The sequence below is a fragment of the Orcinus orca genome, chromosome 16, assembly GCF_937001465.1.
Source record: "Orcinus orca chromosome 16, mOrcOrc1.1, whole genome shotgun sequence".
Classification (NCBI taxonomy): domain Eukaryota; kingdom Metazoa; phylum Chordata; class Mammalia; order Artiodactyla; family Delphinidae; genus Orcinus; species Orcinus orca.
Genome location: NC_064574.1, coordinates 79,904,010 through 79,922,707, shown reverse-complemented (window position 1 = coordinate 79,922,707; position 18,698 = coordinate 79,904,010). Strand labels below are relative to the sequence as shown.

Genomic DNA, 18,698 nt, shown 5'->3' with positions numbered 1-18,698 from the left:
CCCTGATAGTCTTCTGTGACATTTGAGACCCACATGTCAGTGCTGCTGAAGTGTGTCTCCCTGACTTCCCTCGGCTCCCGTGGACACAGCCCCGGGCCCCGCTCCCGTGCCGTGGCGGGGCAGGGCGGAGGCGGGGAGCGGGGCTGGCCACCATCTGGCCGCACAGGGCAGGCAGTGCTTCCCAGAACAGACTTAGGTCAACCTCAGTTCTGTCACTCACTAGCCGCGTGACCTCAGGTGAATCACTGAACCTCTTAGGCTTCAGTTTTTCCGCCTGTAAGTAGGAATGATACCGGTCTGTCTCCCGTAGGGTAACTGTGAGAACTAGATGACCAATGTCTGCCCCTGCTGACACATACTGCTCTTATTACTCCGTGCCGTTGGAGTTAAATAGCACTGTTTCTCAACTTTCATCAGTTGTAAGAAGTTTTAAGGAATTTTCAGACCGTATTCCAGATTAGTTCACTAGAATGACCTCTATGGATTATTCGTTTGCTCAAGAAGTCCAAATGGTTTTTAAGTTGAAGCGTAGCTGGTGATTAACGACACGTAACAACAGAAAGGAGCAGACGAAGCACACGTAGCACTGGTAGAGCAACTATCTCCCGGGAGTCACCCCCCATTTCCCTCGCAGCCCACTCAGCACATCCCCAGGTGACAGTCGCCCCTGAGTCCCTGAGCCTCGTCTCAGCCCGCTGCCCACCGCTCCTAACCCTTATTCCACAGTAAAGAGACACGTGAACAGCACACGTCCTCCCCTCGCGCCAGCCGCTCTGCCCTCCAGGCCACTCATTTCCTGACCTCTGAGCCCTGCTCTGGCCGCTCCTCCACTCCTGGGTTAGGAGCCTCCTCCAAGCTCGGTCCAGCAGGTTTTCTCGAAGGCCCTTCCCACCTCCATCCGCCGACCTCCTGCTCCCTGTCTACGTTTTCTCAAGACTGTGGCCCCTGGATCAGCGCCTCCCTCCACGCCCATGTCCTGCCTCATCCAGGGGAATTTTAAGACCCATCTGACCTGTGCAGCACCCAGGCCTCAAGTTCTTTGACCTCCTCAACCCCTGATTCCCCAAATTGCATCCTCGCCCACAACTACTCTACCTCTCGAAGCCTGAGTTCAGGTGCCCCGTCACTGACCACATTCCGCTGTCCGTCCACCTTTCCACGTTTCTCCGTTCATCCCACCTGACCCCAGATGGCCTCCAGAGCCTGGATATCCCCTCCCAGGCTTTCCCCCAGCAGCTTGCCCTCTGCTGCCCTTCTCTCCTTCCCCAGAACACCACCCCCCGCCCTGATCCCCACTTTGGTACTCTCTGGCCACGATACTCTATCGCACACCTTTTCATTCCTCATCCCCCTGCAAATCCCAGCCTTGACTTAGCGCCCTGCCCGTCTTCTTCACCCAACCTCCTTGGCGTCTGGGACCTACGCGGGTCGGTGCCGCCTCAGATTTGTATCTCCGGTTTCAGTAGGGTCCTCTGTGCTTCTCCCCACCCCCGCCATCACCCCCTCCATCCCCACCACCGTTTCTCACCGACCTGTCTCAAGACTCCATTTCCATCTCTTCAGATCACCTCTCCTCCTGCCTTCCTACTTCATAAAGAAAACCAAGGCTGTCAACTCTCCCCACCTCAGTCCCTATAAATGTGTCTGTATGTCCCCCGCTCCTGCTCCTGTATTCAGGACCCACCTCATGCACCTCCGGTGGCCGTCTCCTCCCTCACCTGTAGCCCCAGCTCTCTCTGTCTTCTCCCCCATCAGCTTGGAAACATCAGCTCTCTCTCATCTTTAAAGGGCCACCCTCGACCTGGGACTTCCCTTCTAGAAGCCATCCTGCCTCTCACTTTTCTTTTACAGTTAGGCTTCTTAGAATAGTAACTCCTGCCCACTACCTCCACTTTCTCACCTCCTGTTCACTATTAAGTCCACTGCAGTCTGGCTTCTGCTCCCACAGCTCCGCTGTATCTGCTCACCGAGGCCTCCAGTCACCTCCTAATGTCTAAGCACCCAGGACATCCTGGGTGCTTGTTGGACCTTCCTTTCTGCAGCACTGACACAGGGACCCTCACTGCTCACTCATCCCTTCCTCACACTGCTGTCTCCTGGTTTGCCTCCCGTCTCTGTATCCTTCACGGCTCCTGCTTCCTGGGGTACCCTCTGCATGTGGGGCTTTCCCAGGATTCCATTCTCGGCCTTGCTCTTTTTCATCAAGGTCGCTGACTTAACTACAGGTTCTGTTCTAGTGGTTTCAAGTTCCTCTCTCTAGCCCGGACCATTCTTCTGAGCTTAACACCCGTCTTTCCAACTGCCTACAGAACATCTCGACGTGGGTGACCCAGAGACCCCTCAAACTCCACGTTTCCAAGACGAACCATCATCTTCTCCCTTTAATCTGCTCCTTCTGTGATACCCAGCCCAGTGACACCAGCACGCACCTCACCTCCCACACCTGAGCCCAGGGGGCCGTCCTCAGCGCCGCTCACTCTGGTCCCTCGCCGAGTCAGCCACCACGTCCTGTCAGTCCCACCCCTCACAGCTCCACCATCTGCCTGCTTTTCTCCGGCCCCATCACCACTGCCTTGGTGCAAATCTTTCTTCTTCTTTCCTCCCGACTGGGCTCCTTCCTTCCAGTCCTTCCCACTCCACCCTCCGAGCTGTCGCCAAGGCAGCCTTTCAGAAACAGAGAGCTGATCACATCATTCCCCTCGTTAAAATCTTTTCGTCTCTTCCCACTGCTTTCTAGGTAATGTCCAAACTTGTGGCCTACCCTGGCCGCCCATCTCTCCACCTTTAGGTCCAACAACTCCACCGCACCCCACACCCCATGGGCATGCACGTGCGCGCGCGCGCGCGCGCACACACACACACACACACACACACACACACACACAACACACTTTGACCGTGCTGTTTCGTGCCTCTGTGTGTGTCTTTGCACACACCATTCCCGCTTTCTGGAGCAGCCTCCTACCATCTTCACTTCGCTGCCTAGTTTTTCTAGTTAATCCCTTTGTCCTTCAAGATTCAGTTTATAATCACCATGTCTCCCAGGAAGCCTCCCCGGCCCCCTCCCCAGGCTGAGCTGAGTACTCTCCCTCAGCGCCCACCTCCACGCCCACGCTTGCCTCCCTTATCACACCTGACTGGGGTCACCTATCTGTGTACTCCTCTGTGTCCCCACTAAACCATGGGTCATGCAGGGACAGACGGGGACCTCACGTCACGACAGAGCAGGTCCTCGATGAGTGTGTGTTCGGTTTCAGAATGGTTCTAGCCCAGGTGTTTCGAGATGCTCTCAGAAGAGCAGGGAGCTGCCACAGTCCACACGGCAATGTCTGGGAGTGGAGGGCGGAGGGCGGAGGGCGTACCGCGCAGTGGCGGGCCGGGGCCGGGGCGGGTCTCCCCGCTGGGCCTGCCCCTCAGTCTGCCTCCTCTCCCTCCCTCAGCCTACATGAAGCGGCGGCACAGCTCGGTCAGCGACAGCCAGCCCTGCGAGCCCCCCTCCACTGGCATCGACTACAGCCAGGGCGCCAGCCCCCAGCCCCAGCACCAGCTGAAGAAACCCCGAGTGGTGCTGGCTCCCGAGGAGAAGGAAGCTCTGAAACGAGCGTATCAGCAAAAGCCATACCCGTCACCAAAAACCATCGAGGAGCTCGCCACCCAGCTCAACTTGAAAACCAGCACCGTCATCAACTGGTTCCACAATTACAGGTACGGCCCTGCTCTCACCCAGTAAGTCAGCTACAGCTTAGAGGACGCGCGTTCACCCAGTAAGTCAGCTACAGCTTAGAGGACGCGCGTTCAGCCCTCGGGAAGAGGCCGTCGGGTACTGCAGACGCTGGCTGATCACCGTGCACGGGGACGACGTGCCGGGGACTGATCACTTGGTGTTTGGTCAGTTAATTGGCTTCTTATTCGTATTGGCGTTTTAAACCCCAAAGACGTAGGGTCATCTGGTTAGAGACCAGAACAAAAATCTCTCAGGGCTATCATTTAAAAAGGGAGAGTGTAGTCATTCATGGTTCCACAGTAGTGACCGTGTATTTGGTGATTTTTTTAACGCTTTCTCAGGGTCTTTTACAGTATTGTTTTCCAAATTGGTTTGATTAGTTTTGTAATTAAATCAATTAGGTAGTGTAAGACCCTTTCTTCTGGGAAAGTCATGAGTTAATGAAGATTTATTGAGCATCTACTAGGTCTACAGACACTGAGCTATGTGTTGTAACCAGCACTGTATCACTTGATCCTCACAACTGTGTAAGAGATATAGTTTTTTCCACGTTTTATAGATGAAAACATAAAGCGCAGAGGGGTTAAATAACTTACCTGAGGAGGGAAGGGCCCAGTGCTCTCCTCTAGAACAAAGGACTGGGTAAAATGTTTGGATTAGGTAATGGAGATCCACTGACAGATAATGAATTGGCGATCACCGCTAAAACCAAGACTCCCTACTGCTAGAAACCAAGAATTCTCAGTGGCCTGATGGAAATTCCTGCCTGTTTAATGCCTTGTATGCGGCCATCTCGATCGCTAGTTCCCATCAAAACATCATTTTCCCTAGGGCTCAGCAGAACTGGGGTAGGTGCTCCTGGTTATACCAAGGTGACAAGTACACATGTATAACCAGTGCAGGCGGAGCCCTCATGGTCCGTCACCTGGAGTAAGTGGCAGGTACAGAAGATCACAGACAGTCAGGGGCTAGAGGGAGGAGTTGTGTCTCAGACTGGGGCCTGCCTCATCGGATAGGCTCTGCTGGAGCTTCTGACAGGGCACAATTGTTCCCAGGTTCTGAACAAATTGGAAAATTTTTAACTATTAGATGGGAGCCAAAATAATACCTTTATTGCTGATGAAGGCCACGTTAGCAGATGTAGCTTAGTGTGAGAGCCAAACAGCCTTGCTCCCTGACCCTGAAAACCAGGCCAGTTTATCCGTCACGGCCCCACTGGCCCCCGCAGGCCTCCCCGTGTGTAGGCTGGCTCCCAAGAAGACAAAGTACATGAGCTGAGCACGGCTAGCTTATCATCCTAAACTTACCAATCAGATGAAAACAGAGGCAGAGTAAGGTCAGCAGTTACAATAACGGAGAGCACCCTCTGCACGGAAGGAAACCTCCAAAGTAGTAAACTAAAGTGCCGTGAAGGCTAGTGAATGGAAACGTGGGCAGAAGCTCACCCGAGCCTCTCCTTGCCAGGTGTCCTTTCACTTTCTAGACACAAAGGTGCGTTTGAACGTGTACTTTTGAGTCTTCTGCGAGTTATGTCCATTTTAATGCAACAATCGTAACCCTGGACAGGGGTGCCGGGAGCCGTAGATGGCTGAGTATCTGGGTAAAGGTGCTACCAGTCGCACAAAACATCTCCAAAGCCATTGCCCCTGGCCCTGCTGGGGCCACCTTTTTTTTTTTTTTCCAGATCCCCCTACAGGCCTCAGTCGAGTGGCAGTCGCTGCCTCCTGGCCAGGGCACGCGCTCTCCACGTTTCCCAGCTGGCCTCCTGACCACCACAGTAATGCCAGCTGGTCATTGTGGAGATGCCTCGCTTGAGCATTTAAGCAAGTTCAGCTATAAAGAGAGAAGGGGGAGATGGGAAGAATAGCAGTAGAACCTCAAAAGCTAGCCATGAGCTCAGGTCCGGACCTAGAGTAGATGGGTGCGCAATAAATGCTTTCTGTCAAACGTACGCCACAACAAAGCAGGCTGGGAAGTCAAGTGGCATAACCGAGGGCAGAGGTGAGTTTCACCTGCAGAGATCTGGATGGAATATCCTGGAAGAGGTATGATACGGCAGAGTCTCGAAAGAAGAACTGAACTGGAGAAGAATTTTATAAGCCACAAAATAGGCTGGATGAGAAGCGACACCAGGTCATTCAGAACTGGCATAAAGCCCAAAGAATTGCAGTCCCTTGCCTAAGGTCACCCAAAGGAAGAGTGCAGAGCAGAGATTCCAGCTGAGCGAGCACTCTCTCCGTGGCTTTAGCTCTTCCGCTTAAATGCTTAGACTAGACCAGCTTACCTGGTACATCCCTCAGAGCTTCACACAAGGACGAGCGCACACATGCGCTGAAGGCGTTCTAATTCCTAAGCGAGAGGGCAGTTTCTTAGGTTCTTTCCACAGCAGTTAATCAGAAGTTGACTTACTCTTTACTGCGCCACTGGGACCCTTCGTAATGTTTGGGGTCGGTTTTTGCCCCCATCAAAAAGTAAAATAAAACTTTACTTCCTCTTATCCTTTCACCCTAAGGAACTTAGAAGTACTCTAGGGTGACCATTTACCCAGGAATTTCAGAGCAACACAGCACAGGACACCTGGTCTCCTGCAGAAGAACAGGTCCATTAGAAGAAACTCTTCCAAGCCCTAAAAGCCATGGCGTCCTGTCAGCCTTGCATGACGTGTGTCTGAAAAGCAGATTTGTTTCTGGGACCTGATCTTTCTAGACCAGAAGATAATCCTCCTCGGGGACATGGAGACAAATCTAGGCTAAGAAGGATGACGTCTCGTATCTGCTGAGCATATAACATGTGCCAGGCACCAGGCCAAGAGCTTTGTAGATGTTATCTCATCACTTCCTCTGATCAGCAGTCGGATTCAGCGCTCGCTGCCAGCCCCGTTTCACAGAGAAAGGTTATTATACACGTTAGCCGAGCCAGTGAGGGTGGCAGCCTGGATCCCAGGCCCTGGGCATGAAGTTGTCCCTTTCCTCCCTCAGCCCTTCTGTCTCAGCCTCAGTGCTTACAACGGGGACTTTGTCGTTGAAAAGGCAGCTAGATGGTAAGAACAGAAGAATAGTTCCTTTTTTTTTTCTTTTACTTTTTTTTTTTTTTTTTTTTTTTTTTTTGGTCTGCTTTGTGTCCTGTAGTATACATCAATATTTAATTGCAACATCTCTGCAGGGAAGACACTATTCTCCATATTTTTCTGCTAAGGAAACTGAAGCTCATAAAGGTTAAGGAACTTGCCCAAGTTGCCCGGCTAGGGAGTGACAAGCCAGATTTCAAACCCAGGTTTTGCCTGGTTCCAAAAGGCCTGTTCCCCAAGCCGGGCCAGGCTGCCCCTGAGACTCAGAGTTAGTCCAGGGTGGGCCTGTGGCCTGGATGGGACCAAACCTCAGCTGCCCGGCTAGCCTCCCACCTCCGTAACCAGGGTGGAATGGGATTGGGTGTTCATGCCAACGGGCATTTCTGGCTGCCAAAGGGCTTAAAAGCCAGTAAAGAGCAGGTTCGCCCTCCCAGCAAAGTGCCCAGGAACCCGTTTATGGGAGCTGCCACTTCACGGGCTCCCAAGGTCACCCACGGGAAGGAGAAAAGTCTTCCGTTAACCCTGGGAACTTCCGGGGGGCTTCAGGATCTCACCCGGGTAGCTCTGGCTCAGGAATCATCTTCAGGACAAGGGTCAGAGCTCACCCTATGCGTGGAGCAAAAAACTATGTAGCAGATATCCATGACCAGAGTTCTGATATACTGGACTCAACTACAGCCGGATTCTCCCTGGCCCCAGCCTCCCTACGTCCAGCACAGGAGCTGGCATATCGTGGGTTCTCAAAAAATGTTACCTTTATTGAGTTATATGCACCGTATAAAATATCTTCGTGTATGCCTAACCCCAGGGCTTTCTGCAGGCCCAGTTTCTGCAGGACACTGGGCTTGGTGCTCATTTCCCTGAAGATGCTTTTCCACGAACAGTTGGCTCACGATCAGAGGCTCTTTCAGCTCTTTGGAAGAAACACCTCGGGAGACTTCTGACTGAGCCCAGTACTGTGAGAGTGATGGGAAGAGAAATTCCAACACAAGACAAAACAGACTTAACAACAGCCCTTTCATCACGTCACAAAGGCTCCAAAACAGGGAAGGCCAGGCCGTCCCTGGTGGCGCAGCGGTTGGGAGTCCGCCTGCCGATGCAGGGGACGCGGGTTCGTGCCCCGGTCCGGGAGGATCCCACATGCCGCGGAGCGGCTGGGCCCGTGAGCCATGGCCGCTGAGCCTGCGCGTCCAGAGCCTGTGCTCCGCAGCCGGAGAGGCCACAACAGTGAGAGGCCCGCGTACCGCAAAAAAAAAAAAAAACAGGGAAGGCCAGGGCCCTTGTGTAGCTGTTTCCTCCAGACCCCACAAAACAGTGAAGCACACTTTCCACCGTAGGCTGAACTCAGCTTGATTAAAACATGCTTGGTGCGTTGGAGCACGTTATTTGGTCTCCTTCCTGCTTGATCAGAAATGACCCTTTCCTGGTTTTCTTTTAGAGGAGGGAGTTAGTTGAAATACATAATTTGTCAGAATCCCGCCTCAGCCTTGACCAGAGGCCCTGCCTGGCCCGTGGCTCAGAGCGGGACACTGAAGATTTTCACTTTGGGCGCCGTCTAGCAATTGGTTCTCTGTCACGAAGTCCAGATGAGGAAGCAGTGGTTATCATTCATGCTCTCCTTCCACATATGAATTCAGTCGGCCTTGATCACGGTACACCAAGCACCGTGCTAGGCCTGGGGTGTGCTGAGAATGGGACCTCGCCATTCACAGCCTGGTTGGAGGTCGACTGGCACGGAGGTGGAGGAACCGTGCCATTAAATAAGTAACGCTGGCGCTCCATCCTTGTGCAGAGGGGACTGGCATGCCAGCCAAGGGACAGGTTACGCAGAGGCACCGAGTTTAGGAAACCGCGGGGTCTTTGCTGGCTCCTGGCTGGGAAGGGTGGGGCGGCTTTAAAGAGGGGACGTCCAGGAGCGGGCGCTGCTCTGCTCTGGGGCCCACAGGGGCCTCAATGGCTGTTCGGCGGGTGGGAGTGTGAGATGCGGTGCGGTGGATGGAGAGAGGGCGTCGGGGCGGAGATGGCAGGAGGCTCAGGCCGCAAGGGAAGGGGCGCAGAGCGCCCGTGCGCGGCGGCCCCCTCATGGCGCCCCCCCTGCTTGTGTCTCGTAGGTCTCGGATCCGCAGAGAACTGTTTATTGAGGAGATTCAGGCCGGGAGCCAGGGCCAGGCCGGGGCCAGCGACTCGCCGTCGGCCCGGAGCGGCCGGGCAGCGCCCAGCTCGGAGGGCGACAGCTGCGACGGCGTGGAGGCCGCCGAGGGCCCGGGCGCCGCGGATGCCGAAGAGTCGGGCGGCCCCGCGGCCGCCGCCAAGTCTCAGGGAGGAGGGCCGGCCGAGGCGGCCGCAGCCGCGGCCCCGGAGGAGCGGGAGGAGGCGCCGCGGCCGGCGGAGAAGGCGGAGCCGCCGCCCTCGGGGACCCCGGCCCCGGACGCCGCCACCGACGAGAGCCGGCCCCAGGCGCCACCGCCGCCGCCCGAGGGCCCCGCGGACGGCCCGGGGCCCGTGCCAAACCCCGCCGCCGCCGCCGCCGCGCCCGCGGCCGGGGAGGACGCCGCTACCTCAGCCGCCCCGCCGGGGGAGGGCCCGTGCAGGGCCCGGGACGGCGCCGACAGGAGTTCCGCTTTGCCAAGCACCAGCGCGCCCGCGGCCGCCCGCAGGCCCAGCTCGCTGCAGAGCCTCTTCGGCCTCCCGGAGGCAGCGGGCGCCAGGGACTCGCGAGACAACCCCTTGAGGAAGAAGAAGGCCGCGAACTTGAACAGCATAATCCACCGCCTGGAGAAGGCCGCCAGCCGGGAGGAGCCCATCGAATGGGAGTTCTGAGAGGGCGCCGCCCGCCCGTCCCGCCGAGCCGGGCCGAGTCTGGCCGAGCCGGGCCGCGCCTGACCGGGCAGGGCAGAGTCGGGCCGAGCTGGGCCTAGTCGAGCCGAGCTGGGCCGAGTCGAGCCAAGTCTGGCCGAGCCGGGCCGAACCGGGCCGGGCAGGAGGGGGGGCGCCGACTCCGCGGCCTGGACCTTGTTGCGCACTTACCGCCCTGCGGGCCACAGGGCAAAATCGCCATAGGCCAAGGTGCATATAGAAAACAAAGGAGCATTAAGCCCAATCTATGTCGTGTTTTCAAGGAAGAAAACGGAAATGTGTAGTCGAGCTTTTTTGTACCCTGAAGTGTTTTTTTTATTGCCCTAAGTGATTTCCACAGGTTCTGGAATAACTCTTACAGCTTTGCCTTGCGCCCTCCTCTTTCGTGTGGGCTTTAAAAAAAAAAAAAAATCAAACCCACATATTAAAAGGGGGCTTTTTATCTGCCATCTAATGGCTTCAGAGCGATAATACACTATTATCTTCTTAAACCAGGAAAAAAAGGGGGGGGGGATTTTTCAGAAAAATTTAAAAAGAAAGTTTTTGTAGCTGTTCAGTTGCCACTAAGAGATTGCACAGTCAAACCGACTCTAAACACACTAGTTTGGATTCCTAAATATTTTCAAGCAAAGAATCTTCTCCTTTGAAACTTTGAATTAAAGTAAAACACATTTACTTCACATATTTTTTAACAAAAAGAAAAGTCACATCAGGAAACTCTCTGATTTTGTGGTAGCTGACGTAGTGTTTTCTCGTGCGTGAATAGAATCCTGACACGTAGTGCACATTGATCCATAGCTTTAACTGACTCTGGGCTTTTGCTGACCAGGGTTTGTTCAATACACTCCATTCTAGGCCAAATCAGGACAAAAAGAAAAGATCCGAATCTAGGTATTTTATAATCTGCTTTTTAACCTCTAACCGCAGAGCACGCTGATCAGACCTCATATCTCGGAGGTGTAGGAGACAAGTTAGAACTGTAGCATGTACCCGTTCATTTTGTTTAATTTATGGTGTCTTACGTCTGTGTTAGTGCGTCCTGCACACGTACGAGCGTTGAAAGAAAGGAGGAAAGAGTAGGCCGCGAAGGTCGCCGCAGGCAGATCTGGGGCCACACAGGGCCCCTCGTAGGCAGCAGTCTTTCCACGACACAGAAGGCACCGCACCTCACACCACTCTCCCGGGCACCTGATGGACTGAGCCCCACCAGGGGACGCCGCTCCCTGGGCCTGGGCAGGGCTTGCGCATGCGCACACGCGCTGTCTCTATCTCTCTCTTTCTCTCTCCCCCCTCCCCCTCCCTCCCTCCCTCCTTCCCTCCCTTTCTCTCTCTCTCTCTCTCTCTCTCTCTCTCTCTCTCTCTCTCTCCCCCCCCCTCCCTCCCTCCCTCCCTCCTTCCCTTTCTTCCCACCACAAGCACTGATGACTGTTGACGTCGTGGGAAGCCTCCTTCCTTCCCTGCAGAAGAGAGAACGTGGCAGTCTGGGCTCGGCTCCCACCCCCGTAGAGATGGCCCAAACTCACACCAAAACGCTGATGCTCTTCACTTCCAGACCAGACCGTTGGCCCTCCATTCATTTTGCCTCTTGGAACGTTCTTTTATGCACAGTTTAGGGCAGTCTAAGTACAAATCAAAAGTCTAACTTGTCTCTGATTCCTCCTGTCGTCTATGTGTATATGCGTGAGAACAGAGGTGGATGAGAGTGTGCGTGTGTGCGTGTGTGCAATTTTATACGTCTGTGTATTTTCTCAAGTACCTGTGCACACATAGAGTGCATTACTGCCACCTTTTTTCAATAAGCTGTTTTATCAGTTATGGCTTCTACAAGTTTGCTAATTTAGACTCCTTTATTGCCATATCTTTAAACTAACAATAGATGATTTCGGTATATATATATATTTTTTTTTGCTTATTTATAGGTGCTGTATTTTATTATCTGATTGTTAGGAAGGGATGAGAGGGGCAAATATTCTTTAGCGGGATAGACTGCCGGCAGTATTGGGTATAATTTACAAGATGTAGTTGTCATACTGTATATTACTGATTGAAACCTTTTTGACCGTATTGTGTATCATTGAAACCTTTGTCTTAGGTCAACATCTTTGGATGACATTTTAATGGTGCATTCATTATTTCTTAAGTTTAATTAATATTACCTTTTTTTGATTTGGGGGGGTGGGAGGGAGTTCTAATTTTAAAGGTATGCTCCCGCTATTACACCTCAGTGTGCTTGTATTAATTAACTTGTAGGACTTTGACTGTAAGATGTGAAACCACATTTCTTGCATGATGTTTTAGAAATTATGTATTTCATTTACAGTCTTTTAACCTGCAACTGCAGCACTTAGTTCAAGTTTTCACAGGTTTAAGAGTCACTACACTAAAGACTATGCCTTTTCATGAATAAGAAGTTTGCAGAAGGCTCTAGGAGGCTGGGAGGCAGGCCGTTTGTCTTTTGATGGTTGCATATCATCTCTGAACTTGAAATCTGGTTCGGTGAGCAGAGAATTCAACATGGAGGAGCTTAAGGGGAAAACGGATTCACATCTGGCTGAATCCAGGTGCGGTGAGAAGAGCGAGTTTGCATTCGTGACCCTCAGGACAGCAAGCAGCAGAGCCCCTGACAGCACTGTGTGGCCCTCTCCACGAAAACCTCGCGGAGGGATGCGGTCACCACGTGCGCTCAATCTCCAAATGCCTGATTTTCATTAGAACGAAAAGCAGGGCGTTAACAGGGAATACTAGGGTAGTATTTTCGTTTTAAAGGCATGACTGTTACCTACTAAGGTGTGAAATCTGAGGAAATTGAAAAAGTATAAATCTGTCCATCCTAGTGGCCAAATAGTACCGTCTAAAACAGCCGCTTTGGCTCTTTCAGGCAATTTAGTCATTTTTGTTGTCGTTTCTTTGTTTTTAAACTAGGTTATTGTTGATTTCCATTCTGTCTTTTTTGCCAGGCTTACATCTGGGTGCTCGATACAATCAGTTGGTTAAATTTTGCTTGCAGTTCCATGTTTGTATTTTTTCTCTATTTATTTTATTTTTATTTTTTTTGATTGCGATCCCAACACTATGATCTCTTGTGTTAAGCTGTCACTATAATACTTTTAAGAGCTGCCACTAAATAACAGAAACCTGGCGGGGGGGAGTGTCCCCCTCCTCTTTGCGCCCCTCATTCTGAGTCCAAGGGTTGATCTTTCATCTTGAGAAGCAATATTCAAGTGCCTTGAACAGCATCCTCTCCGTGGGCTTTACCTTCAGCTGGCTGGCGTTCCAAGCAGTAGCTCCCACAGGCAGCCGACCTCTTCCTCTTTCCGCTCCATCAGTTTAAAAAGCTGATTTGTACCTCTCCCCTGGGGAAAACCGGTTTCGTATAAAACACTAACACTTAATTACAAGCTCCATTATACCATTTTAAATGGCTTCTTTTTGTTAATTGAAGGCAGTGTTCGTAAGTTAAGGTTTTTGCCATTACTTAGCTGGCTGAGTGGAGGCTCCGCATACAATCAGTGTTCACGTTCAGCCTCTCGACCCTTGGTTCCCGCCCACGTTCTCCTGTGGTGTCTGAGGTGGAAGGGGTGTGGGTTCTGTCCCAGCCCTGCGGTTGTCTGTGATCTCTGTCTACCAGACCGCCCTTCTTTAGGAAGGATTACCGCAGCCATCTAGCTCTAACTCGGTTTTCCTCAGAGCCTACCTTCCCAAAGAACATCACGACACAAGGTGGCTTACGGTCAGCAGACTGGGGAGAAGTCTCCAGGAAATGCCAGGATCTTGTATGACTACTCTCAAGCCATGGCCACTACGTCTGGGAAAGTGACCGAGGCAAAAAGATGAGAGTTCATGGCCTCCCTGGGACAGTTTCCCTGAACTTCCAAAGCACAAATGCCTCCCTGCTCACCTCCCTCCTGTGGGCCTCTTTGTTTTCCCCCCGTTTAAAAGCCAGATAACGCTGGTTGTTGGTCCCGACCCACAGTACGACAGAGCTTTGGGTTAAGTGTGCGTCTGTTCTCCCTCTGGCTGCGAGAGACCCTCCCCAGCCAGCCCCAGGCCCAGCCGCCAGCTCCAGGAGGAAGGAAACACCCGAACGCCTCCATGCCTGGGGCCACATCAGCCCACAGCCCTGAGCAGACCAAGCAGAGGGCAGGTTGTACGCAAGCTCTGGCATCAGCTAACTACCCTCAGATCACCCAGCAGTCGTGCCCTAAGAGGTCGGGGACGAGAGTCACCGGACAGCTCTGTCCGCAGGCAGGTGCCTTTCCGGCTAAAGTTGGCCTGGGTTTCTTTGTTCTCCCTGAATTCGTGTCCTTACATGCAGGGGTGATCAATGAACTCTATTGACTTTCTATGCAATGTTTTTCATTCCTCTGATTGTAGGAAAACAAACCTCCCTGAAAATAGCAGAGGAGCCAGGGGGAGCATAACGGGCCGTCCTTCAGGGATGAGCACAGAGTGAAAGAGCGATGGTGATTTACTAGGTCTTGAACTTGGGGACAGTAGCCTTTGCCTTAAATGCACTGTGGCAGGCACCTCTCGACGAGCCGGTGAAAACAAGAGTCTGTCCTTAGCCGTCCCAAGCTGCTCCTCTCTGAGGCCAGTAAGCCAGCTGCGTGGAGGGAGGGGGTAGAGCAGGGCGAGGTCCTGGCCAGCGTGGTGGGCTGGTGGCCGCGCCCCTTCAGCCTGGAGGTGTGGCTCCCTCCCTGATGTCCTTTGTTGTCACACTCATGTGTCCCCTTCTACCTCACTAACCATGCTCCCACTCGATCTCACCCCTCACCCCTCAGAAGCGTGTGGCAAGTGGGATCCGGGAAGGGAAAACCTAGAGGCGTGGCGTCCGTGAGTCCAGGCGGCTTCCCTCTTGCACAACGCGGACAGACAGCTGCTCTCTGTGAGGCACGGGGACTCTCCTCGTGGCTTCCACCTGTTCCTGAAGCTCTCACAGCTGTTTCCTTTGCAGGCAGGGGCCGTCTCGGGCCTCAGAGGGCCTTGCCTTTGGCCGCCTCTGCACTCTGTCCATTCCTGGTCAGCTGTTAAGATCCGTCACAGCCGTTTCCCTTGCCCTGGGCTGCCCCTCCCTGGCCACGTGAGGTCACTTCCCCAGGATTCCCACTTGGCCTCGGGGAGCTCTGTTGTCTCTGGCACTGGGAGGTTATCGTTTCAGCACCTCCGTGGGAATCTTCTGAAGGACAGGAGAGAATGCGGCCTTCTCCAGCCCTCATGCCCAGTCTTCAGTCACGTGACCCTTTCTTCCCCAGAGAATAGGCCAGTTTCCGCCCCGTGCTGAAGAAAACCAGCTCCCAGGGCTGCTGGTTAGGTGTGGTGGCCAGAGTGTTCTGATGGAAAGAACTTGGAAGCGCTCGCCAGGAGGAGCTTACATTTAGAAATCCCCCCGCTGCTGCTGCGGTCTCGTGTGGGCCTTGATGGCGTTAGGGTCGCCTTTGTGACCCCCGAGGCAGAGCTCCTGCCCTAAGTGTCAAGGTGATGGCCTGGGACTCCAACATGCTGTACGTCTGTTTCCCCAGTGCACTGAATGTCGGTCCGGCCAGCACACCTGCTTGCTAAGAGGATGGTCCAGTTTGGCCATGTTCATTCCCATTCCCATCCGTCGCTGCCTTTTGGTAGATGAAAACTACCGGGAAACGAAGGGAAAGCAAGTTAAAGTTCCAAAAAGATCAAGGCTTTGAGACCCTTAGAGATGTGCAGAAAACCGAGGCCAGAGCACTCGGGGCTGATCGAGGTGGCAGAGGAAGGGGCGTGGGCAGTGCCGAGCTGAGCATAAAATGAGCCCTGCCCTGGAGTCTGCCCTGCCCTAGCAGCCTGGGAGCCTCATCCCTGGGAAGAAGGACATGCAATTCCCCACCACCACCACCACCACCGTCTGTCCCATCGCAGGAACTGCCCCCACCAGCCCAGGCCCTGCTACCACCCCTTCCGTCACCACCTTCCCTCCAAAGAGACTGTGTCCACGCTGTCAGTGGCATCCTCCCCATTTTCATTTTTGGATGAAGTGACATTTAGCTTTAACAAGACATTTCCAAAGCGCCTAGTCTCCTCCAAAATGCTAATTTTAAAAGTTGGGCATTGTAGGTGAAGGACCTTAAAAAAAAAAAAAGGCTAGTGAGAGAAAGACATTAGGCTAGGCATAAATGCGCACTTCCGTCCCCGCCATTCAACATTTAAAATAGCTCTGAGTTGCTTTTCATGGATCATTTTAGCTTATCCAATAGTGTAGAGTCTGTGTTACTGTAATTTCTGTAGTGTTTAGGCTTTCATCTCTACCACAAAATATGCTTTATGCTATGAATCAAGCTTTCTGTGATCAGAAAGGAAAGGTGCCTTATATCCCAATGTCATGGCTACATCCCTATGGAGAATAATCAGAAGCACAGTGTGTACGGAAGCATTGGGACTTCCGTTGGTGAAACCAGACACCAGTCAGCGAGATGCATTGAAGTGGCACGGGGCTGCTTTTGTTTTCTGGTTCCCTTTTTTCTCCTTTTCGTTTTCCTTTTTTTGTTCTTTTCTCTCTCTCTCTCTCTTTTTTTTTTTTTTTTTTTTGCCTACTTTGCTTTAAACAGAAAGCACTTAAATAGATGACTATGTGTGAAAGCTCTGTGCAATAGAAATCACTTTTCTTCATTTTTAAGAGGTAACGTATTGCACACCAAATGAACTCAAAGTAAGCTTTAGACCAGGGCGATTCAGGTTGTGGAGGAGTAGGACAAGTTTGTCCACTGTAGTTCCGTGTGTTCATGAACTGAAGGGAAAACGGGCCTCCCCGGCATCCCCCCCACCCCCATCTCAGCTTGCCTCTTGCTGACCGCCAAGCTAGGCGTGTAGGGCCCACGGGCACCCACCAGAACTGGCTGGGTGGCAGGGCGGGCGGAGGGGGTCTGTGACTCGGCAGCTGAGAACCTTCCCCAGTGTGAGACCACAGCTATCCCTTCCAGCACTTAACCTTTTCTTGTTGAGATGGATTGCTACTGACCCGCCAGCGTGCGTGAGGATAATTATAAAAGGATGTTTCCTTGAGAAAAAAAAAAAATTATTTCTAGCCTCTTCTATTTATTATTAGGTTAGTCCTTTAAGTACTTACCAGGAGTATATTGTTATTTTGTGTCGTTGTTGTTGTCATAAATGCTTTTTGCTATCACTCCAGTGGTTACCGTCTTCTGCCCCCTGCCCTCCCCCGCCCCAAAGAACCCAAGGGTCTGAAGATGCGGGGGCGGGGGGGGGGGGCCAGCGGGGGCTTCTCCAGCAGAATCAGACATCTGTCTCCAGGGCAGCCACCCAAACACTGGTGGTCTCCACACGTCTAACTTTTCAAAATGAGAGAGTTGATGAACAACAAAAAAAAATGTACCAATGTAAGGAAACGCGGGTTGAAGGACGCTTGCGTGAGGAGCTATAGAGGAGACTTAGAAAAAGCAAAGCTCAGTTCCCCAAAGCCTCCTAGAGCCTCTGGTCAGACTTCTGGGTTCATGACGTTTCAGGAGCCCCGGGCAGAGCGGGTGCGGCGGCCTGGTCGAGCCTGACTTCGGGTGAGAGAGGTTTCCGGCAAGGCTCACATGGGCTGACAGGTTTCGGTTGGCTTTTGTTTCTGTTGTTGTTGTTTTCCTTGCCTGCAAAGTTGGTCAGAACCTTCTTGAGGAACAACCGTGTTTCTTAGTCCGGCTGCGGCTTAAGGACCCACCCCAGGGGGGTGGGGTGGAGTCCCTTATCCCCTTTCACGTGGTCAAGTGCGGAGGAAGTTTGGACCAGGGGCACAGCTTTCTGTGGCTAGAGGCACAGCCAGCAAGACACCCAGTTGCTTGCTCATCGGGTGTTGGGGTGCAGTGGGACTGGTGGTGGAGGCCAAGGTGGGGCTCCCAAAGGGCCCACCGACCGCCGACTCACTCTCCGTGCCGTGACTTTCCCTCCTCTGACGTCATTTGGGGTCCTGCTTCTGTCCTTGTCTCTTTGAAAGAAAGCCCTCTGATGAAATAACGGCCCCCATCCCTCCCCCGCCAAAGGGTTTTCATTTCCCTCCAAGTAGTCTATGCATTTCTCTCTCTCTCTCTCTCTCTCTCTCTCTCTCTCTCTCACTCACTCTCAAACCGTTTTCTGCCTCCTCGGAAAAACGGGCATCTCATGTCCCTCCCTCTGAGACCCCCTCAGAAAATGCTGTGCAGTTTGGAGGCATGAGGATTCGTTCAAACTTCCAAAAGCATTTGCGGATAGCTTGTTATAAAATAAAAGTGGGAAAAAGCAAAAGAAAACGCGGTGTCCCCCACGTCCCTTTCCACTGAGTAAGACCTAGCTCTTTGCGATTGTGCAATAAACTACTTGCCATGAGAGCGGGTGGCCACGCTCCTGCCCAGACTACTAACTAACACAGCACAGGACGGCCGGCCGCACGGCGGGCCTCTTCCAGATGACTCCTAATAAGCTCAGCTTCCCCCCCCGCACCCCGTGTCTTGTGGTGTCTTACATTTTAGCAGTATTTTATATTTTCTGTAATGCACTAAGTCTTAGATGTTTTTAGAGCTCATTTGTTCATACTCACAATCACAGACTTTTTTTTTTAATCCTCACAACGACCCGATTGACCAAAAAAAAAAAAAAAAAAAAAAAAAAACCATCATTTTTGTACAAATAGCTTTGAGAAGGTCTCTGTTGTGTTGCTGTGAGCCATCTCTAGTAACATTTTATTTCTGCTATTTGTTTTCGACACGGTAAGTCAAAAGTTGATCCGCCTGGCATGGGGGTGGGGGGAGGCACCCGTCGGCCCCTGGGCGTTGTCCCTTCTGTCTTTGGTTAGCCATACGATGTTTGTTCTCAGCACTGTACAACGGTCCCTATATGATATGGAGAAGCAATATCACTGTATGAAACTCACACCATGTATTATTATTATTCACTAGCACCGTAGGTGTGATAATTGAAGTAAATATCTTTTATACAAACACAAGAACGTGTGGGTCGTTTTTATTTAAAGGGCTCTGGCCTGAGGAGGAGCAGCAAACACTTTGATTTTGGGTCCAAAGGGCACCTCGAGAATCGCCTTCCCGTGCT

The 18,698-nt window shown here is 52.5% G+C and overlaps 1 protein-coding gene across 6 annotated transcripts in view; it reads left to right on the top strand.

Annotated features, from left to right (window-relative positions):
- Positions 1-18,698, top strand: part of CUX1 (cut like homeobox 1) — a 373,427-nt gene that overhangs the window by 337,558 nt on the left and 17,171 nt on the right. For 3 of the 6 annotated variants that reach the window (XM_049698863.1, XM_049698862.1, XM_049698861.1), the window contains exons 23-24: positions 3,441-3,705; positions 8,903-18,209. The exons of the other annotated variants lie outside the window; for them this stretch is intronic. In XM_049698863.1, the coding sequence (XP_049554820.1) occupies positions 3,441-3,705; positions 8,903-9,611 (974 nt within the window). In that variant the 3' untranslated portion in view covers positions 9,612-18,209. Of the gene's footprint in view, positions 1-3,440; positions 3,706-8,902; positions 18,210-18,698 lie in introns of those variants that run through there. 6 annotated transcript variants of the gene reach the window in all.